We start from the raw sequence: 23163 nt of genomic DNA, 5'->3' as shown, positions 1-23163 counted from the left end.
TCTAAAAGAACACTCTCCCCTCCCTCTGTCTCTCTCTCTTTCACCCTCCCACCTGCTGCTGTGATTCAGGCGCATTATATGTGACTTGCTGGAGACGGAAGAGATTTATATAAAAGAGATTAAAAGCATAATTGATGTAAGTAGATTTGGGGAGAGGGTATCACGCATGTATTCAAACTGCAGACGTGTTGTACAAAGAGACTCAAAATGGTTGCCATAAGTCTCCAGAATTCCCACCAGGCTTCAGGTTTTATAATACGACAATTGTCACTGGTAGGAATAACAGCCTTCCTGTGATTTCTTGATCCACGTAGCCAAATAGTTTCCAAAGAATTACGTCAGTTCGCCCTGATTCCAGCAGTGCCCAAATAGGTTTACCATATTCTTGCCAACAAAGGATATTATAAATTGTTTTTGATACTTTAATAAGGGAAGATTATTTCTTGGTTTGTTTTTGTTTTTGTTTTGAGACAGAGTTTCACTCTTGTTACCCAGGCTGAAGTGCGGTCTCACCACAACCTCCACTTCCCAGATTCAAGCAATTCTCCTGCCTCAGCCTCCCAAGTAGCTGGGATTACAGGCATGCACCACCACGCTCAGCTAATTTTGTATTTTTTTAGCAGAGACTGGGTTTCTCCATGTTGGTCGGGGTGGTCTTGAACTCCCAACCTCAGGTAATCTACCCACCTCAGCCTCCCAAAGTTCTGGGATCACAGGCATGAGCCACCCATGCCTGGCCTAGTTCTTGTTTTTTTAAAGTAGCCTTTTTTCTTAAGAGTAAAACTGCTCATTTTCCCTCATTTCTAAGGGAATAATCTTAAGGAAAAAATTGTAAGTACACAATTATTTATAATCACATTTTTAACCATAAAATATTAGAAGCAACCCAAATGTCCACTAAAAAGGGAATGTTTAATAAATTATGATATACATGCTGAATAAACACTATTCAGCTATTAAAAAATAATTATTTTGGATATGTAAAAATTTCATATCCAAAATAATTATTTTTTAATAGCTGAATAATGTTGAAAATTTATTTCAACATTGAAAATTTTAAACTTAGATATAAGTTTAAATTAAAAACAACATATATATTTACAAGCTGATTCTGAAATTTATGTGGAAAAACAATACAAAATTATATATGTACTATGATTATAACCATATAAAATGAACGTTTTTAAATTCATGAAGGAAATATAATAAAACATAATAGTGACTGGGCACAGTGGCTCACACCTGTAATCCCAGCATTGTGGAAGCCTGAAGTGGGCAGATTGCCTGAGGTCAGGAGTTCGAGACCAGCCTGGCCAACATGGTGAAACCCCATCTCTAATAAAAGTACAAACATTAGCCAGGTGTGGTGGTACGTGCCTATAATCCCAGCTACTTGGGAGGCTGAAACAGGAGAATCACTTGAACCCAGGAGGCGGAGGTTGCAGTGAGCTGAGATCACACCATTGCACTCCAGCCTGGGCAAGAAAAGCAAAACTCCCTCTCAAAAATAATAATTATGATAATATTAGTAATTGTATCGGGTCATGAAACAATGGGTACATTTTCCCTTCTTTTACATTAAACCTGCATAACATAAACATTTTTAAATATACTTGCTCTTCCCACAAAAATGCCATTTTATTATCATTGTCACTAAGCCCTCTCCTTCTGAAAGTGGGCACAAGAGAAAAATGAAATCAAAAGGAAGTATTTGATACAGTAACTTTCAAGAAACAAGTGTATCGGATTCTCCCGTGATTTCGCTCAGGTTGTGGTTTTGGGAGTAGCTGATTCAGATGGTCTCTGGCATGTTTCTGTCTGTAAAACTTACCTTGTTCCCACTTCTGCAGGGATACATCACTCCAATGGATTTTATGTGGCTAAAGCATCTAATTCCAGACGTCCTTCAGAATAACAAGGACCTTCTCTTTGGGAATATTAGAGAACTTTACGAATTTCACAGCAGGTATACAGTTATTCACATTGTCAGAGGGAATGGAGAGTAAGAGAAGGGTAGAAATGAGACTGATGGAATTGGGGGATGAAACGCTTAGATGTTTTCAGGTGTAAGCAAGCAGCTTGGAGTCAGTGGATTGGATTGGGGTGGGTTGGCTTGAAAGGAGGGGAGAAGCCCCACAGGCTCCGGGGGAGAAAGGGAAGAGACATCAAAGGAACGTGCACCCAGCGTCAGAAATCCGTGTTGGATACAGTTGAGTGTTCCTTTGCTTATTTATTCATGCATCAGCATTTTTTGAGCACCTGTTCTGTGCCAGGCACTGCGCTCAGCATAGGGAATAGAAACACACATCTACATACCATTATCATAAGGGGATGCTGGGAACTAGGGTGTTTGTTAGGAAATGCTGACTCTCAAACAAGTTGTACTTTGAACCCAAGGCTGCTTGGATATTGAGTTCTAGAGAACTGCAGGAGTGGCTCACACCTGTAGTCCCAGCACTGTGGAAGGCTGAGGTGGGCAGATCGCCTGAGGTCAGGAGTTCGAGACCCACCTGGCCAATGTGGTGAAACCCCCTCCCTACTAAAAATACAAAAATTAGCCACATGTGGTGGTGCGTGCCTGTAATTCCAGCTACTTGGGACACTGAAACAGGAGAATCACTTGAACCTGGGAGGTTCTTGGAGGAACCTGGGAGGTTCTTGGAGGAACCTGGGAGGACTTTGGAAATCATCTTCAAACCCTTTCCACATGTGGGAATGGTAACTTGTTGACTCTCTTTATTCACTATGATGACCCAAAGATTGCACACCTAATTCACAGAGGGAGAAAAACTGCTTGGTAAATTCAACCACAGATGTTCCTAACCCCATCCCTCGTCCATTGGTCAGACACAAAACTGAAATGGAAACCCATTTCTGCTGCTTCCCCTAGAGAAGTTATATAGCCTCTTTGGGCCTCAGGTTTTATATTTATGAAACCCTATCTCGCAGCGTTTGGTGGAGGATTAAATGAGATATTATTTGTGGAGCACCTAGCTTATGCCTGGCGTGCAGTAAGCGCTCAATGATATTAGTGATAGCAACAGCAGCAGCTCCTGTAAATGTTATTTTCATGTAACAGGGAGCATCAGCGAGTGTATCCAGGCTGTCTATGACTAGTGCTTAGAATTATCAGAACAGCTGTGAGGGATTTCAGGGTAATCAGGGTAATGCCTCAGAATACGGCTTTTTTTCCTGAGTCAATGTGTAGAAGATAAGGCAAGAGCAAGAAGGCCTGGAGAATATTTTTCTAGGCACCTCTTAAAACCTTATATGATTGTACTTTAAAAAATTAATTATCAGCTTTGCACAGTGGCAATATTGTAGCCAATGAGGTTTGCTAACTGAAAACTTTTCCCAATACCCTGCCATGACGACTTGCAATGTAGTCGGCACTGACAATTTTTGACAGTCTCTACGGAGACTGAAAAAAAAATTAATTCCTGCCAGGTATGGTAGCTCACGCTTGTAATCCCAGCACTTTGGGAGGCCGAGGCAGGCCTCACAAGGCCGTTGACCTTGATCACAATGTCAGGAGTTTGAGACCAGCCTGGCCAATGGTGAAACCCCATCTCTACTAAAAATACAAAACTTACCTGGGCTTGGTGGGATACCTGTAGTCCCAGCTATTCAGGAGGCTGTGGCAGGAGAATCACTTGAACCCAAAAGGCAGACGCTGAGGCAGGAGGATCACTTGAACCCGGGAGACGGAGGTTGCAGTGAGCCAAGATCACAACACTGCACTCCAGCCTGGGCCACAGGACAAAACTCTGTGTCAAAAAAATATTACTTATCTACATGTAAAAATCAAAACATTGTTACTTGTGTACTTTTATTTTTCCAGGACTTTTCTGAAAGAGTTGGAAAAGTGTGCTGAGAACCCTGAACTTCTGGCACGTTGCTTTCTCAAGAGAGTAAGTCTGTGCTCCTAGTAAATCAGAATCAACATAGCCATGTTAAAGTCAGCCCTTGCTTTTCTGTGTAAATGGCAAGCACAAATGGAAACACCAATGGTCTAAAAACATACCTGCTTCCCTCCACTCCAAGCTTTACTAAAGTATAACTGGCAAATAAAAATCACATATATTCAAACTATACAACATGATGGTTTGATATACTTACACCCTGAACTTCTGGCACATTGTGTTCTCGAGAGAGTAGGTCTGTGCTCCCACTAAATTAAAATAATCATGTTAAAGTCAGCCCTTACTTTCCTGTGTAAATGGCAAGCACAAATGAATACATTTATTACCGTGTGTGTGTGTGTGTGTGTGTGTGTTTGTGTGTGTGTGTGTAATCTAAAAAGTTGAGCTCATTGAAGTAGAAGGGTGATTGCCAGGAGCCGGAGGCTAGTGGAAATAGGGAGACGTTGGTCACAGGGTACAAACTTGCAGTTACGAGATGAATAGGTTCTGGAGATGTCATGCACAGCATGGTGACTATGATGAATAATACTGTCCTGTATACTTGAAATTTCCCAAGACGGTAGATCTTGTATCTGCCCTTTGAATGGCAAACATGAGTCGGCCTCCCAACTTTACCTGACTTTATGTTGCTGGTTAGTGGACATCCTTTCTCCAAAGAACTTTGGACTGTTAGCCTTTAGAAGAGCAATTTAGGTCAATAGTATACTGTTGTCAAGCTCTGAGTTATTATTCTAGCTCCTTAACCAGTCTGAACATTTCTCAGGGGCCATCTGTCTTGTGTGTGTGTGTGTGTGTGTGTGTGTGTGTGTGTGTGTGTGTGATATTTTTCCTGGAGGGAATAGCAAATGACAGAGTTGCTGTAGTTCTTATGCTGAAATGACCACTTAGAACCTACTGGGAGAGAGGAAGAGCCACAGAAATGGAAGTCATCCACTATAGCCATGTATTTGGAAGCAGAATAGGCATCGTTGAAGCTGTGAGGGAAGAAGTAGTCTGTGTTGCGTGAAAGAAATCCACAGTTGGCCTGAGCAGGAGGATAGGGACACAGACTTCTGTAAGGAGGTGGCTGCCTGGGCTTCTCCACCAGAGCAGCATGGGGTCTGTGGCCAGCACAGCCACTGTGGGCCAGGCTCCCTGATAGAGCGAGTGAAGCTGGCAAGCTGACGCCAGAGGCTTGGAGCGTCCTTCCTCTCCGGGGTATTGCAGATGTGTGCCCACGTCTCAGTGTCTTTGATACCACGAGAATACAGGTTGAACAGTGTGTCGAGTCCTCCTTGCTCTCCAGCTCTGCAATAGTCACATCACTTTTCCTGTCTCAGAGTCTTGTGCTACAGGTTGAAGGTGGTGTTTGAGGCAGAGCTTGGCACTGTGAGTGTTGCCCAAATGACTGAGAGATGAGTTGGTTGCCCAGTGTGCCACATCTCCCCTCTGAGTGTTTCCATCTTTCGGTCGTTTCTTGGCTTCTTTGCAGGGTTGACGTCACGTTGACCACAAGAAGCTTGAGGGTGGGGAGAGAGAAGAGGGGGGCCGTCAACCACCAGCCTTTTTTCTGCCTGTTTTATCGCTCATTGCAGATCTGTTGTGGGAGATGTCGGCGTCCTGGGCAAAGAGCAGGAAAAGAATGGTTTTCATTTTAGATAAAAACCAGCTCCTGTTTGTGGGTCTACTTGCTTATTTACCAATAGCTCTTGTAGATGCCCCCACAGCATTCTGTGCCTGTCTGTGTCTCGTAGTTATGGTTGTTCATCGCCTTCTGTCTATCTCTCCATCACACACACCCCCCAACATAAGATTACTTATCGTGCACTCCCAGCTCCTTACGCATTAGAGTACTCTGGCTTGTTGAATGAATGAATAAACTGTATTATCCTGTCCACTTACCGAAAAATGCTACCTGAGTCATTTGTTCTAATTTTTTCCCACCTAGAGAGAAGATCTTCAGATATATTTTAAATACCACAAGAATCTGCCCCGAGCTAGGGCAATATGGCAAGAGTGTCAAGACTGTGCCTACTTTGGGGTAATGTTGAGAAGACAAAGTCTCCCACAGATTGTTCCTGGAAAATGTTTCTGTGCATCAAATAGTTAAAGAGATCAAAAGTGGGACCAGGCAGAGGAATTTGGCATTGGGATTTCTGTTCGTTTATGGTGTTCCCATACTTTTAAATGATGCATGAAAATTTTTGACACTGCCTTTGGTCTCTGTGGGATCGGGCTGTGAGGAGCACCCGTAGTCTGGTGAGGAAACCAGTGTCCTCTTCTAGGATGGGTTTTAAAAATGAAACTGAGTCCAAAAGGTCACACTTTGGGCTCCCTGGAGTGATATCTAGCTCCAAATGGCCCAAAGAGACTCTGCCAGCCCCCAGCTTGAAGACAGGCCGCCTCCTTTTCAGAAGGACTTGAAATGCCCCACTGTCTTCTAGCGAGCTTGGTTACTAAAAGGAATAAGTGGTTCTGCTTCCCTAGATGCCTGTAAAAATATTAGCCAAGCCGTCTCTTCCCTCTTTCTCTTGTTTCACACACTGTCCCGAGGAGACAGAACAGCCCCACCGCCTCAGGGAGCTGCTCAGCACAGCTGCCCCTGTTGGCCATGAAAAGCAGTCGTCTTTCCTACCTAAATGCTGCCACCTTTGTTCTGTGTGTGTTGTTTGTTTTATGTTGTTTCTTTTGGCTTTTAAAGGTATGCCAGCGCCAACTGGATCACAAGCTCCCTCTTTTTAAGTATCTTAGAGGACCAAGCCAGAGGCTTCTAAAATACCAGATGCTGTTGAAGGTAAATCAACGAGACAGTGCTTTTCTGTGCTGGGAAAGCAGATGCCTGCACCAGGCTGCTCTTCTGTTAGATGTGTAGAGCTGTGCCTTGGTCTTCTAAGGCTGAAGATACGTCCATCTGCAGGTTTTTTCTTTCCTCCAGCCCTAAATCAGCTCCTCTTTGTGGAGTAAGACCAGAGAATCACAGAGTCTAGGGGACCTGAGGCCCTCACAAGTCCAATGTCTAGCCCAGGGCATGAGTCACTAAGGAGTTTGGGTTGGGGAGGAGAGCTCTTTGGGAGCAAGAGTGTGATTTTCCCCACAGTTACTGTTTTGTGGGCATTTTCATTTACGGAAGGGAGAAGACAAAGCTGGAGTCTTCTCTCCTTTTGCAGCACTGATCTCCATTCTAGATTTAGGGTCTTACCCTGAGAGCAGCCTAACAGAGTGGACTTTGGTATATATCTGAACCCTGAATGCCTAAGTGGTTCCCCCCCACCTCTCTGTCTCTCCCCCTGTCTCTAATCCTTACCCCTCCTTAGTGGTAAGTCATTGACACTAGCACATCTGCAGGCACACATTCTCAGACACCCCAAACAGGATATAAGGGCCTATCATGGCTGGTTTCCTATGTGTGAGCTTGAGGGAAAGGTTTAGGTCATCACTATAATTTGTCTGTTGAATTAACCTCTATGAGGCATTCAGGTAGCTCTTGCCCAGTGGCTGCTGTCTCTTAATTAAAAACAAACAAACAAACAAAAATAAGCCCCTACTGTTCACTGGTTAATTTCCCACGTGTATGTCTTATTTGATCCCCACAACCAGACATACCAGCAAAGCTCTGGCCTGCAAAGAAACTGGGACTCAGGAAGGTTAAGCTCATTGCCCAACAATCTGGCTCAGAAAAAGTTACTCCTTTCAGGCCCAGCATGATGACACACCTGCAGCCCCAGCTACTCAGGAGGCAGAGACGGGGCCTCCCTTGAGTCCAGGAGTTCAAGGCCAGCCTGGGCAGCATAGCAAGACCTCATCTGTAAAAATAATTGTAAAAAAAATTTTTTTTCAAAATTATTCCTTTCAAGCTTTCCATGAACAGTTTCAGCCTTGGTGTACTCTGCCATTTGCCTGTGATGAGACCTTGACCTCTTGGGCCTTAGTTTTCCTCTGTGTAAAATGAGGGAACTAGAAGCTCCTCTGTAAGAGGGTTGTGGAGCAGATGATGGGCACACACAGTGCCCCAGGAAGCTCTGCGTGCTGCGTAGCTGTCATCTCAGGTGTTGAGACTGTCACGCCACCATAGAGCTGAGGATAATGATCTGCTTGCTCCAGCGAGCAGCACCTCTGAGCATGTTTGACACAGCTCTCACTCAGGGCCTCATGCTCCTCTGCCCGGCCCATTGTCACTGTCATTCCCATTCTAGAAGTCCGACGTCTGGGCCCAGTGAGGAGTGAGCAGGACATAAGTGACGGTCTTCCCTCCCACAGCCCAGACTCCGGCCTTCCCATAGAGGTGACCTTTACACACCAGCCAGGTTCAGTAGCAGACACAGAGGACTGTGGGGCGTAGTAACTGGAAACCCAGACTCGAGAGTTTAGCAGCCCTGCTCTGGCCCCAGGCCCTGACTCTTCCAGGCTGCATGAACTCAGATGAGTTACTTAACCTCTCAGCCTCAGATTTCTCACCTGTAGAATTAAGACAATAATAGCACTTTCCTGGTATGATTGTTAGCATTAAATGAGATAATACAGGTTAAAAGCACTTAGAAGGTTTTGTTAGCTGCCTATCACTGAAGAAACGAGATAGAATTACTACAAAATATTCCTTGGGGGATCTGTGGGGAGCTGTGGGGGCTACCCACAGCAGACCAGAGCAGCGTCCCCGCAGCTAAGCTTGACAGTGCCTGTGAAGCCAGCTCAAGCCATCACATGCCCGCGGAGAAAGGAAGGACCTTGTATTCCTCTGTAGGACTGTCTCTATCCGAGGGCGGAGCTTCTTTTGCATCTCCCACACAGGAGCTGTCTTGAAAGAGCATGAATGTTGGATGGATTGCCTCGTGATTCAGAAAGGATCATGGGATCTTGGTGTGGGGAAGCCTGTCTAAATATAAGAGAGGGGGTGATGGGTGGTAGCTTATACCATTAAAGACAAAGAGTCATGAAGCCGTGAGGAAAATGTAAACAAAATGTATAACAGACGGTCAGTATGCTTAATGAATCATGAGCTCTTGGAAATTATAATAAAAAGATGCACAAAAAGATGCACCAGTTTGCAAAAGAATAAATACTAATAGCAAACTTTAAAAAAGAAAAAAAAACTTCTACACCTCTGGTTATCTGAGGAATTCAGGTAACAGTGAGGTGGATTTCTCTTTTCATTCAGTTGGCAAAGATGTTTGATTAAATGGTATTACCCCTTGTAGGCTAGGGGCTGCTGAAACAGTCTTTCCTATATAGCTGGCAGGGACACAGTCCTTCTCTAAAGAACCTGGAAGTATGCCCCAGATTCTTAACATTTACGATTCCATTCTAGGAATTTGGCTTTAGGAAAAATGCACAAAAGTTATTATCATTATTATAGTAAAAAAAATTGTTGAACCTAAGTGTTTAATGATAAGGGAGACTATAATTCAATTGTGGTTATCTATAAGATACAACACTCTACCACAATCAAAGCTCATGTTTTAGAAAAATATAATATCATGGGAAAATACTCATTACATATTGTTGAATGAGAAAAAGCAATCTACAAAATAGTGTGTCCAGTATGATTCTAAGTTTGTAGAAAGAGCTCGTGCCAAGTACATCATTTATTCTTTCCCTCTTACAAATTGACGCGTTCTCAGTCAGCTTAGCACTGGTTGCAGGTAGTTTGCACAGTGGATTTTGTTGGCAATCTGCATTTTGATTTTCAACAAGGCTTTTGGGTTAATGCAGGGTCTGCTGGATTTCAAGTCTCCTGAAGATACAGAGATAGACCCAAGTGAACTAGGAGGCTCGGCTAAGGTACTGGATATTATATATTATGTTTTACATAACTAGCTGTTAAGGGTGTTTATGGGTCAAAGGATTTACAGCAATTTTACTTTATGATCTTTATTATCTAGATTTTTAAAAATAGTCTGTATCCTATAACTTACAGTCAAGAAAAAAAAACAGAAAAGTTAAAGACAATTTTAAAGTAGGGATTTGCAGCCCAAAGGGAAGTGGTGTTATATTTTCTTCCTTCTACATAATTTTTTTTTTTTTTTTTTTTTTTTTTAGACAAAGTCTCACTCTGTCACCCAGGCTAGAGTGCAATGGTGTGATCTCGGCTCACTGCAACCTCGCCTCCTGGGTTCAAGCAATTCTCCCTGCCTTAGCCTCCAAAGTAGCTGGAATTACAGGTGCCCACCACCATGCCCAGCTAATTTTTGTGTTTTTAGTAGAGACGGGGTTTCACCAAGTTGACCAGGCTGGTCTCAAACTCCTGACCTCAGGTGATCTGCCCGCCTCGGCCTCTCAAAGTGCTGGGATTACAGGTGTGAGCCATCTCGCCCAGCCAAAAGAATTTTAATGGAAACAAAATTAAGTGATAAAATGCATACATAAAAGCCTGGAAGTAAATAAATATGATAAAATGTCTGCTGTGGCTTTCCCGAATGGTAGGATTATGTATGATTTATGTTTCCTTCTTTGTACCTCTTAGTATATCTAATTTGTATATGTTATGCCTTGTTATCCGGGGTGTGTGTGTGTGTGTGTGTGTGTGTGTGTGTGTGAGAGAGAGAGAGAGAGAGAGAGAGAGAGAGAGAACTCTAAGAGTCTTCCAAAGATCCCTTAGAAGAAGTGGTGACCGTGACCAAACCAGGTTAGGAAGAAATCTGTGGCTTAGCAGTGGGGTTTCTTTTCCATTTCCTATAGAATATTCTGGTTTTAACAAGAAATGCTTGAGACATGTCTCATGGGGCAGTCATTTGCATGCCCTTTCTGCTCAGAATGGATGACAAGGACCCCTTGAAAACAGAAGCAGCTCAGGACACAGGTAATATTTTTATAGCCTGGAGCAAGAGAAGCTAGCCCTAGTCAGAGGAGTTTAATAATGTTTTTAAGGATTTTTCTGAGCCCTACATCACCCAGTGTAAAACAAACCACCTTGTGTTTGGTGAATGGGGGCTCGCGGAAGAGGGAGGGATAGGAGCAGATGAGTATCTGAAAGGAAACTGAGCATTCAGTGTTAGGTAAGGAGGAAGACGATAGAAGAACTTTTAATCCCGTAGTGATGATGTTAAAATAAATCCAGGTGAGAGTCTGTTGTCTTTTACCAGGAAGCGAAGCTTCTTTATTATGAATGAGAAGCTACAAATCCCTGGCACGTTGTCCAGAGGTGGCAGTGTGATCTCTTCCATTCATCAGCCCTGTCACCCATGTCTCTCATCCAAAGATGCAAATGCCCAGTGCTTCTGCATAGATTAAGAAAACTGGAAACGCTTTGACTATGTTGTGCTGTAGAGGACAAAAAGAGTCAGGGCTGGATGGGGAGCAGCAAAGGGCTAGCTGTTCCTCATTGTAAAAATTGAATTGAGATGTTAAAAAAAATACATAGAATAAACCAAAACCATTTTGTGTGCATTTACCAGATAACAGATAAATACAGCATGTAGGCGGCAGGGTGATAAAATACCACCAGCCCATGCTAAGGCCTTTTGACCTGAAACAGTCATCCCAGTCGCATCCTAAATGTCACTGCGGTTAGAACTGGAACATTGGTCTCTTTCATTAGTTACTGCTTTTCCACTGAATGCTGTGTTTTTATGTTTGGGAGGTACAGAGCACTGGCGCATCTCTTAGGTATCTTCAATGGTGGTGCAATGTGGGGAGGGCCGGGGACAAGCAGAGGAAGGAAGGGCAGAGTTGGCGGACATCAGCATGCAAATGTTACGTTATGGGCTTATGAGGAAATCATTAGTAAATCTCCACATAGCAGCCTCTGTGGAGTTCTTTGTCTCTGGAGGAGTTTACAGATGTCTTCCTCTGGGATGGTTTTAAGTATAATTTTACCGTTAGGAATAAGGCTTTCACATTAAGTAGAGGAATATGATGCTCAGATTGTATTTTTTTTTTCTTTTTTTTTTTTTTTTTTTTTTTTTTTTTTTTTTTTTTTTTTTTTTAGACAACTCTCACTTTGTTGCCCGGGGTGGTGTGCAGTGGTGCAATCTCAGCTCACTGCAACTTCTACCTCCTGGGTTCAAGCAATTCTCCTGCCTCGGCCTCTTGAGCAGCTGGGATTACAGGAGCGTGCAGCCACACCTGGCTAATTTTTGTGAGTTGGTTTTTTTTGTTTTTTGAATTGGGATTTCACTTTTGTTACCCAGGCTGGAGTGCAATTGCGTGATCTCAGCTCACTGTAGCCTCCGCCTCCTGGATTCAAGCAATTCTCCTGCCTCAGCCTCCCAAGTAGCTGGGATTACAGGTGTGTGCCACTATGCCTAGCTAATTTTTGTATTTTTAGTAGGGATGGGGTTTCACTATGTTTGCCAGGCTGGTCTCGAACTCCTGACCTCAGACGATCCACCCACCTTGGCCTCCCAAAGTGCTGGGAATGTAGATGTGAGCCACTGCACCTGGCCAGATCGTATTTTTTTCAACAAGTCCCAGGGAATAGGGGTATAAAAGAGTGAGAAGCCAATTTGAAAGGAGCTAGGATTTTCCATGTTTTAAAAAGGCTGAGTTCTGGCTGGGTGTGGTGGCTCACACCTATAATCCCAGCACTTTGGGAGGCCTAGGTGGACAGACCACCTGAGGTTTGGACTTCGAGACCAGCCTGGCCAACATGGCGAAACCCTGTCTCTACTAAAAATACAAAAAGTGGCCGGGCATGGTGGCACACACCTGTAATCCCAGCTACTCGGGAAGCTGAGACAGGAGAATTGCTTGAATCCATGAGGCAGAGGTTGCAGTTTGCTGAGATCACACCACTGTACTCTAGCCTGGGTGACAAAGTGAAACTCTGTCTCAAAAAAAAAAAAAAAGCTGAGTTCTATATATTTCTTATATGGCAGGAATATAATGTCCATGATTTATGAACTTCATTCTTCACTAATACAATGCACAGACGTAGACGATTTTGCTTGTCTCTCTATCAGAACCTAAACTGGCAAGTATCTTTAGCCACCATGCTTTGGGAGCAGGGAGACAGGTCAATATCCACCTTCTCGGTCGGTGTTGGCTGGATCCCCGGCTCCTCACCTCTCTCCTGCTTTCCTTTGTCACTTTGCAGATGGCAGACGTTTGATTTGTAGATGGCAGAGGTTTGATTTGTAGATGGCGCACTTTTGATTTCCAATAAGGCATTTGTTTTCCACAGGATGGGCCAAAGAGAACCAAGGATTCAGCATTCTCAACTGAACTACAGCAAGCTTTGGCAGTGATAGAGGATTTGATCCAGTCCTGTGAGTTGGCTGTGGACCTAGCAGCAGTGACTGAATATCCGGTATGTTCCATAGCAAGCCTTAGAGCATCTCACTCAAAAGGCAGGTGCGATACTCCATAGGGAGGAAACGCCCTGGCAAAGTCAGCGCGACTGTCTCCGGTAAAGGAACCGGACTCTGAGGAAGGCCCACCTAAATCGCTCAGGAAACCTGGGCTACAAGATTCCAAGCAGCACCTTGGCGTCTTTAGGAATCTTAGGTTTATTCCTCAGAGTTCTGAATGTGGGACTGACCCACTATCTGGACAAACCAGAAGGTCAAGGGCCAGAACATATAGGGGCAGGGGGAAGGTCCTGAAGAAGTAATTCATTTTCTAACTCGTGACGCTATTAAAATAGTAAAAGATGTTTCTTCTTGCTTTAGAGTTTCTCTGAGAAAAGTATTTTGGAAACAAGTCCTATATTCTTGCCCCAGTTTTATATCACAGATCCCAGAAGAGGCCCCAAAAGTATATAATATACATGCTTTAATCCAAATAGTCTAAAGAAAAACAAGAGATGCATTTAGAGGCTCACGCTGGGGAGTTGAGCCCCAGCATCTGCGCCAGTCCAGCAGGCTGGTCCCAGGCACTGCAGGCGAAATATCCCGTGTAACTGTGTGGGCTCTGGGGGCCTGGGGCAGAGGCAATACTCAACTTCTTTTGTTTTTTACTTTGAAGTACTCTAGATTTTGATTCAGATGTATTTGTTTTCTTTCACTGTCATAATAAATTAGCATAAACTTGGTGGCTACAGCAACACAAATTTTTTATTATTATTGTTATCTTGCAGTTCCAGGGTTAGAAGTTCAACACAGGCTCATAGGCTAAAATCAAGGTGTTTCCTTTCCTTTCTGGAGACTACAAATGCATCTGTCTCCTTGAGTTTTCCAGCTTAAAAAGGCCACCCACACTGCGTGGCTCACGCCGTCTTTCTTCAGCTTCAAAGCCAGTAACGGCAGGTTGGATTCTTCTTACACCACATCACCGTGACCCCCTTCTGCCTTTTTGTCACTTGTGATTACATTGCACTTTTTCCTTCCTTTTTTTTTTTCTTACCTGGTTTTGAACATACCTTGTACTGAGGTCTTGGTAGAGGAAACGACTTTTCTTTCCTTGTCATAAATCAAACCCTGCAAGTTATCAGGGGCTGAAAAAGGAGATACTTTTACTTCCTGCCTGGTATTTCTTGGCCCTGGATCTCAGAAACTTAGCCCCATGAGGTCTGCTGTGATCCCAGCCATGATGCTGTTACTGTCCCCTGGGACACCAGGGTGTCTCTGCTGATGACCGATACATGATTCAAGAGAGTATTCTTAAGCTGCAGAGTAAGGTTAGGGTGTGCGTAAGGATCATTTTCTTGGTAGTGCTTCCTTCTTCAGCTAAGAAAGTCAAGGGAACAATTTGTTAGATCAATTTGGGGCATCTATCTGTTCTTTTTTTTTTTTTTTTTAATCTGGAATCATGTTAGCCACCCCTATTAAACGTTCATTTCCCTGAATCTAATGAATGTCTTGGAAACAATACGCAGAGCAGGACACTCTTAGTGTAGAAAATGTAGGAGGAGGAGGCTGTGAGAAAAGAATGGTTAAAACATGAGGAAATAACAATCTGCCCTAATTTCATTCCCAGCCAGTTTGCATGCAGATAGGATGAATCAGCTTATAGAATTTGGATATTTTACACCCAAAGCAAAGGACCTTTTCTGACCATGTGTCCTCAGAATTGTGCCTTTGCCAGATACTTTTTGGTACCTTTTCTTCTAAGACTTAACTTACTTTGACATCTAATACGTTAGCTAATTTCTCCTGACAGTTTTGTTAATAATCCTGTTAATAATAATCCCGTTGAATTATGGAGGAGTAGGCATTGGAATTTTCAACGTTCTGATTCAAAAGAAGATCCATGGAAAGAAGAGTTAACTCACTCAAGATTCCATGGCTGTCACCTTGGACTATTTCTTGTTCATCCCCTATCCAGGGTGCTACCCCACTCTTGATCTGACTCTGACTAGAGTTGACTAACAACTGCCTCTAACTCAGATCGAATGATCCTGAGACTCTTTGTCCCCATTTTGTAGCGTTGTGTTCTAGGTGTTTATAATCACATGCTGTATGCAGGGCTGAATCCAGAGTTGAACCACTTAGTTTCTCTGCTTGAAATTCAGTATTAACCTGGTTTTTTAAAGGAAAGAATTGAATGTGATAATCAGATTATCATAATTAAATAACTAGAAAAAATTCCCTTCTTTTTTTTTTTTTTTTTTTTGAGATGGAGTCTCACTCTGTCGCCTAGGCTGGAGTACAGTGGTGCAATCTCGGCTCACTGCAGCCTCCACCTCCCGGGTTCAAGCAATTCTCCTGCCTCAGCCTCCTGAGTAACTGGGACTACAGGCACGTGCCACCACGTCCAGCTAATTTTTTGTATTTTTGGTAGAGACGGGGTTTCACCGTGTTAGCCAGGATGGTCTGGATTTCCTGTCCTCACAACCCACCCACCTTGGCCTCCCAAAGTGCTAGGATAATAGGCATGAGCCACCGTGCCTGGCCCTCCCTTCTGATGTTTATATTTTCTCCCTTTTATGCATACTCAATTTGTCCTGGGTCTAATTTAATCGCAAAAGTTGAAAACTTTTTTCCAAACAAGTTTGTTTTGTGGAACACGGAGATATTTTACTTCTATCCATTTGCAAAACAAACAAACAAACAAGAAAGGTTTTTTTCAAATCCAATGCATAATTGAGATGCATGTAAATTTGGACTTATCAGGAATAAGTTCCAAGCTGAACTGTAAAGATTGAATGAAATGGTCTTCCTTTTTGGAACGCATTTATATAAATCACTAAAGGATGTATTTTTATTACAAGTTCATTGTGGGCTAGGGCCAGCTTTTATTTCTATTTCAGTTCCCTCTCTCTTACCACACTGTTAGCTGCAGAAATAGGGCTGAGTAAATAATCCTAGAGATGGCCAGGCCCGGTGGCTCATACCTATAATCCCAGCACTTTGGGAGGCCTAGGTGGGCGGATCACCTGAGGTCAGGAGTTCAAGACCAGCCTGGCCAATGTGGTGAAACCCTGTCTCTACTAAAAATATGAAATTAGCCTGATGTGATGGCCGGCACCTGTAGTGCCAGCTACCTAGGAGGCTGAGGCAGGAGAATTGCTGGAGGCAGAGGTTGCAGTGAGCCGAGATCGCACCACTGCACTCCAGCCTGGGCGACAGAGCAAGCCTCCATCTTGAAAAAAAAAAAAAAAATCCTAGTGACTCGGCCAAAGTGTCTTGTGCATCTTCCCCTCTCACAATACCTGTATCACAGGTGGCTGTCAGGAGTAAGTGAGGATTAAACAGCGAGTAAGGCAGCAGGCCCTGTGCCTGGAGCCCAGCAGATGCCGAAAGAGCAGCCCCAGCGTTCTGTGGGGATCTGCTCAGCCTGGAAAGGAAGAAATCTCTTTGTCCCTGGCTATGTAATCACAGACTCCCACAGCTTCTGCTTTTCATTATTTCTGGACACAGGCTCTGTGTGGACACATTTATACAGATGTTTCCTGCTTCTTTATGCAAGAAGTTTCTGACAGTCACATCAGCTGTTACTACCAAGAATGGAAACCTCGGCACCCAAAACAGGCTCTTGCTGAGGCCAGCTTCCCTAGGTCCACGTTCCCAGCCAGACTCTTCATTTGGCCGATGTAGTCAAATTTGAAATCCTTGTATCGGGCTCTTACCTACAGAATGCCCAAGCATGAACATGGCAGCATTTGCCGGTTGATTTTGCTATCGCTTCTTGTACAGAGGAGGCCATCTAACTTACCACCCGCTCGTTTGAGGTAGCCCCTGTGTTCCACCTGTGAGTTCACGACCGTCAGGTCCTTCCACACACCATGAGACATGGCCACACTTCTTTGTCACTGGTGGGAAACAGTTGGGAGTATATTTGTTCCCTAGGGCTGACGGAACAAAGAACCACAAACTACGTGACCTGAAACTTCAGAAATTTATTCTCTCAGTTTTGAAGCCTAAACATCCAAAGTCAAGGTGTGAGCAGGCCATGCTCCCTCTGAAGGCTTTCAGAAAGAATTCTTCCTTATGTCTCCCGAGCTTCCGGTGACTGCTGGCAATTCTTGAGTTCCTTGGCTGGCTGACAGCTGCGCCACTCCAGTGTCTGCCTCTGCTTCTCACAGCTGTCTTCCTTCAGTGTGCGTCTCCATTTCTTTGTTTTCTCTTTTTATAAGGACATCAGTCATTGGATGTGGACCCATCCTGACCCAGTGCGACCTCATCCTCACTAATTCCATCTGCAAAGACCCTCTTTCTGAACAAGGTCATATTTTGAGGTTCTCATAGACATGCGTTTTGGGGGAACACTGTTCCCCCAGTACAGGGCCATCGCTGAATGAGCTCCTTGGATAAATCAATTTTCCCTCACAGTGATGAGTATTTTCTTTCCTGTCCCCTACTCCCAGGCACCACTAAATGCCAATAAATAAATACATACTAGGGAGCAGTGCCTGAAAGAGGTTGCACAGCATGATCTCCGACCTTGAGATTAACTATAGTCTAGCTAGAAAGAAAAGGGACACGTGGTAGAAAAGGTCATTCTCACTCCAGCTCAGGGAATGTCCCTGCAGCTTCCTGTTGGAGGTGGAGCAGCTCCACACAGCACACACCCTGATGACAGTGAATGCACCTGCCTGCCCTTTGCCAGCACCACGGAAGGCACGTGCTCGCCTGCTGGAGGTTGGCATTTGGGCATGGAGATGGGCAGTCCCATCACATGTGTGGTCCTGAGAACATTTGTGCAATGTGACCCAGAGGATATGCGCCTGTACATTTAAGTCAGACTCGGAAGACCCAGCCACTCCCTCCAGTGACTTCCAGGGATAGTGGGCTTACTGGAAAGCCGATCTGCAGAGCCTCAAGAAGTCACAGCATGGACGAATCTGGAAACCATCATTCTCAGCAAACGGAAGCAAGAACAGAAAACCAAACACCGCATGTTCTCATTCATAAATGGGTGTTGACCAGTGAGAACACATGGACACAGGGAGGGGAACATCACACACTGGGGTCTCTTGGGGGTTGGGCGGTAGGGGAGAGAAAGCAGGGGGTGGGGAGGTTGGGGAGGGATAACAGAAGAAATACCTAAGGTAGGTGACGGGGGGGTGGAGGCAGCAAACCACATGGCATGTGTGTACCTATGTAACAATCCTGCAAGATCTGCACATGTACTCAGAACTTCAAGTATTAAAAAAAAAAGTCACAACGATGGCAAAGCCAGGCTCCTGGAGATGGGAACTGAGCAAACCCGGGACCCACAGCAGCCCTGGGGCCTCAGCCTGGGGAGGGAGCCAGGTTCTCACCTGCGTGCCCTGCCTGTCGTGCCGAGTGCACCCACACGCCTGCTCGCCCTCCTCTTGCCACCTGCTGACTGTCTTTCAACTCCATCCACGTCCTATCTTTTCCTCTTCCTGGTAATTTCTAATGACTCACCTTCTTCACAACCCCACTTCCTTCTCGTTTATTCCACTGCCTGCTTTCCTGTAAAGCATCTGACAGCTGCACCTCCTGCTGGTCACCGCCTCCTCCAGTTCTCTGCAGCTCAGGGAGAGAGCACGTTGTTTTCATGCTGGGGCCCTGCGTCAGCTGCTGGCGGTGCTCTGGGTTCGCCTCCCCTGGTTACTTGCCTGTGAAGGTGCAGCTGCACAGCTGTGGGTGGGAGGGAAAGCTCAGAGGTGATAAAGCACAAATCTTGCGGCCTGAGTTCGCCTCTGCAGCAGTTCTGGTCGGGGCTGTTTCCTCTGCAATAGCCCGCAGCCTTGGCGGATGCCTTAACTAAGGTCCCCCCATCTTCTACAGTCATTAGAGTGTGTGCAGCTGGTCTTATCCCCTCCTCCCCAATCCTAGCCTCTTCTAGAATTCCTTCTAAGCGGAGCCCCCTCACTGACCAAACGTGTCCTTACGAGCAGCTTTACCCAAAACATGTTCCTCCGTCTGTCACAGCGTGTGGTTGAGGACGCTGCTCAGTGACAACACATCACTGGAGAAATTTTTCTTGTGTGTTATGAACAGGAATAGCTGTGCTTCTCCTGAACAACTGGTTTGCGCATGTCTTCAGACATAAATCCCATCACTTACCATGTTTCCCTTTGTATTCTACTAGCAGGTCAGAGCCAAGTCTACTAGCAGGTCAGAGCAAGTTTAAATGGCTTTATTATATGCATTTTACATACAGACTCTTCATTTTATTTTTTTTCACCTTCTACACCTTCTGGAATAGCTCATCTGATTTATTATCTTTATTTTTAGAGATGGGGGTCTCACTTTGTTGCCCAGGCTGGCCTCAAATTCCCGGACTCAGGTGATCCTCCTGCCTCAGCCTCCCAAGTAGTTGTGACTACAGGCAAGCACCACACTCTCCACTTCACTTTGGCTCCGCCCTAATTCCCTCAGTTATTTTCTGTCTGCCTGTACTGTATCTATTTCTGTAAGAAAAGTCAAATGTTTAAAATGAGGTAGAGAGTGAACACATTTTAAGATAGAAACTACAAGTTTGAGTATCCCTTAGCCAAAATGCTTGAGACGAAAAGTGTTTTGGACTTTTTTTTTTTTTAGGGGAGGATTGGAATAGTTGCATAATGAGTTATGTTGGGGATGGAACCCAAGACTAAACACAAAATTCATTCATGTTTCATATAAACACCTTGTACATGTAGACTGAAGGTAATTTTATATAATGTTTTAAATAATTTTGTGCATGAAGACTGGGCGCAGTGGCTCACGCCTGTAATCCCAGCACTTTGGGAGGCCAAGGCAGGCAGATCACAAGGTCAGGAGATCAAGACCATCCTGGCCAACATGGTGAAATCCTGTCTCTGCTAAAAATACAAAAATTAGCCAAGTGTGGTGGCATGTGCGTGTAGTCCCAGCTACTCAGGAGGCTAAGGCAGGAGAATCACTTGAACCCAGGAGACAGAGGTTGCAGTGCGCCAAGATTGTGTCACTGCACTCCAGCCTGGGAAACAGAGCAAGACTCTGTCTCAAAAATAAATAAATAAATAAATAAATAAATAAATAAATAAATAATTTTGTGCATGAAGCAAAATTTTGACTGTGTTTCCACTCCCACCCATCACATGTGATCAGGTATGGAATTTTCCACCTCCACTGTCATGCTGGCACTCAGAAATTTCCAGATTTTGGAGAATTTCAGATTTTTGAATTATGGATGGTCAACCTCTGCTGATAACATTCGTTTATGCAGCAAATATCAAGTACCTACTTCTACCAGTTGCTTTGATTAAAACATATGTCTTGCACTGTTTATGTTGATACTGAATACAGACTGAATTGGGTTTAAAGGAAAAAGCAATCACGAAGATCTGGGGTGATGGCATTTGAGCGGGTCCTCGGTGGATGCAGATAGACTGAAGAAATTCTGCAGGGTCCTCATGGACAGACCCACCCTTCTGCTTTGGAGTGTGGTGAAACCCAGCCTGTGAACACAGAGCAGGAGCCTTGCCCTTTAGGGAGGAAGACCTCGTGGCTGGGAGTTTGAGGGTTGCAATCACCACAGTCTACATACGTACATTTTCCAAAGAAGAAAATGAAAAATTAACATAGAAAATAACATAGACACCATAGCAATGAGTAGAGTTTCTTGCTCTTGAAGTTCTTCTTTTAACTTTTCAGAAGTAAAGTCAATTCTTTTTAAAAAGATATCTAGAGTTTACCCAACATATAAACAATAAATTATAAAAATGCCCAGTCAGTTATGAATGAAGTACATATTTCCAGTCTTAACTCAGAAATCACAGGGATTTATCTCAGCTAGAGGTAACTTATGGAGATTTGTCTTAGTTCCCTTCAAATAATTTGTTCTTTTTGGTGTTTTTATTCAGGGAAATGAAATTTCTCTGCTTTAAGCAATCGAAGTTTTGAAAAATACCGGATAAAAATACCATGCTCCCAGCTCGTCTTAGTCCGCTGTCTTTTGAAGAGAGCTCAGAGAAGGCAGGGTCACCTCATTTGGGCTTTCAGCCAGACACATGACAAAGGCACGCTTGCTGGTGAAGAGAGAGGCATCGCAGTGTCTGCCCTAGAGTCAAACAGACTTTTTAAAAATTTGTCAGCCAGGCGCGGTGGCTCACACCTGTAATCCCAGCACTTTGGGAGGCCGAGGCGGGCGGATCACGTGGTCAGGAGTTCAAGAGTGACCTGGCCAACATGGTGAAACCCCATCTCTACTAAAATTAAATTTAAAAAAAATTAGCCAAGCGTGGTGGTGTGTCCCTATAGTCCCAGCTACTTGGGAGGCTGAGGCAGGAGAATCCCTTGAACCTGGGAGGCGGACGTTACAGTGAGCCAAATTCTCACTATGACACTCTAGCCTGGCAACAGAGCAAGACTCCGTCTAAAAAAAAAAAAAAGTCTGTCATTTGGTGTTATCTTGGCACCGCTGACTCACTCTGAAAAACTCAGAGTCGAATGCAGTTACTGTTCCCATTATAACGTTGTGAAGATTAGATCATGCTAAACTTTCTCTTTCCAGAACAAGCTTCCCATTCTCAGATTCTCATACACCTGAAGCAGAAGTTAGGATGCAGATGGAACACACAGATGCTCATGGGTCCATCATGCAGCCACAATTCTGTCTCTCTCGGACATAATTAAAATGTTAATTTCTTGTCCCTTTGAAGGAGACTGTCTTGTATCAAACATAATGCAGAGGAAATTGAATTCTGCTAGTTAAAATTAATGATGAGTCAAAAATATCACAGTACCCATATCTCTAGTTCAAGTATTTCTAACATTCTTTATGTATAGTTTTACCTTTTATAGCTGAATTGTTTTCCTTATGTAACTAAACTGCACCACGCTCAGTGAAGCTCACAAAATTGTAGTTTTGATTTAGTGACAGATCAGCCTGAATAGCACTTTTAGAATTGTAAACCTCAGAGAAGCATGCTTTATAAAATTTGAAAAAACAGGCCACGTAAGGGTTCTTTCTCTGCCAAGTAGTTTTACGGCTTCTTTTCCTGTATGTGTGTTTCCAAAAGGATGATATTGGAAAACTAGGTGAGCTGTTGCTGCACAGCCCTTTCAGCGTCTGGACAATTCACAAGGACCGTTATAAAATGAAGGATTTGATTCGATTTAAGCCCAGTCAGAGGCAAGTCTACCTATTTGAAAAGGGAATCGTGTTCTGTAAGATCCGAATGGAGCCCGCGGACCAGGGACCATTTCCTCGTTACAGCTTCAAGAAGTCCCTGAAGGTAAGGAGAGTCCTGTTGCATCTGGCAGTCACCCTATGCAGAAAGAGATTGTTTTCCTTGTTTTACAGATGAGGTAGCGGCAGTGCAGAGAGATGAAGTTCACTTGCCAAATACCACACAGCAGAGCCAGAATCCATACCCAGGTCTGTCTGACATGAGTCAGAGCTTATAACCAGTCTCTGGACAGGACCAGGGCTGGCATAGAAGTGCCTTTGTACTAGACACAGAAAAAAGACTGCACGGTAGCCGCTCTAGACAAAAATTAGCAGAAGTACCCTCTTTCCTCCAGGCAGAGAGGTGAAAGACTTAGTGATTGGAACAGGAGCTGGATTTCATCTTAAACTTGCCCTTCTCAACTGTGCATCTTTGTGTCTAAGTGCAGACATTATCCTGACCCTGGGGTCTAAGGGACCCATGCCCACACCAAGCCTTGTTTTCTCGCCTGTTTAGAAACTGTTTCATAGCCAGTTAGCTATGAGTTACACACACACACGTACATGAGCCACACACATACACGTTTATGCCCTTGTGACTAAAGCTGTTAATTGGCCAGGTGTGGTGGCTCACGCCTGTAATCCCAGCACTTTGGGAGGCCGAGGCAGGTGGATCACGAGGTCAAGAGATCGAGGTCATCCTGGCCAACATGGTGAAACCCTGTCTCTACTAAAAATACAAAATTAGCCAGGCGTGGTGGCGCGTGCCTGTAGTCCCAGCTACTCTTAAGGCTGAGGTAGGAGACTTGCTTGAACCTGGGAGGTGGAGGTTGCAGTGAGC

At 44.3% G+C, this 23163-nt stretch overlaps 1 protein-coding gene and 1 pseudogene across 1 annotated transcript in view; both read left to right on the top strand.

Annotated features, from left to right (window-relative positions):
* Positions 1-23163, top strand: part of MCF2L2 (MCF.2 cell line derived transforming sequence-like 2) — a 235861-nt gene that overhangs the window by 199217 nt on the left and 13481 nt on the right. The window contains exons 18-25 of the mRNA XM_037741919.1: positions 70-136; positions 1851-1966; positions 3842-3911; positions 5851-5943; positions 6604-6696; positions 9609-9677; positions 13018-13143; positions 22174-22389. Coding sequence (XP_037597847.1) covers positions 70-136; positions 1851-1966; positions 3842-3911; positions 5851-5943; positions 6604-6696; positions 9609-9677; positions 13018-13143; positions 22174-22389 — 850 coding nt within the window. The remainder of the gene's footprint in view (positions 1-69; positions 137-1850; positions 1967-3841; positions 3912-5850; positions 5944-6603; positions 6697-9608; positions 9678-13017; positions 13144-22173; positions 22390-23163) is intronic.
* LOC119472657 lies at positions 3299-3421 on the top strand (annotated as a pseudogene).

Source organism: Cebus imitator, unplaced genomic scaffold (genome assembly GCF_001604975.1).
Source record: "Cebus imitator isolate Cc_AM_T3 unplaced genomic scaffold, Cebus_imitator-1.0 Scaffold111, whole genome shotgun sequence".
In the NCBI taxonomy this organism is placed as follows: Eukaryota; Metazoa; Chordata; class Mammalia; order Primates; family Cebidae; genus Cebus; species Cebus imitator.
This window is presented reverse-complemented; position numbering and strand designations above follow the sequence as displayed.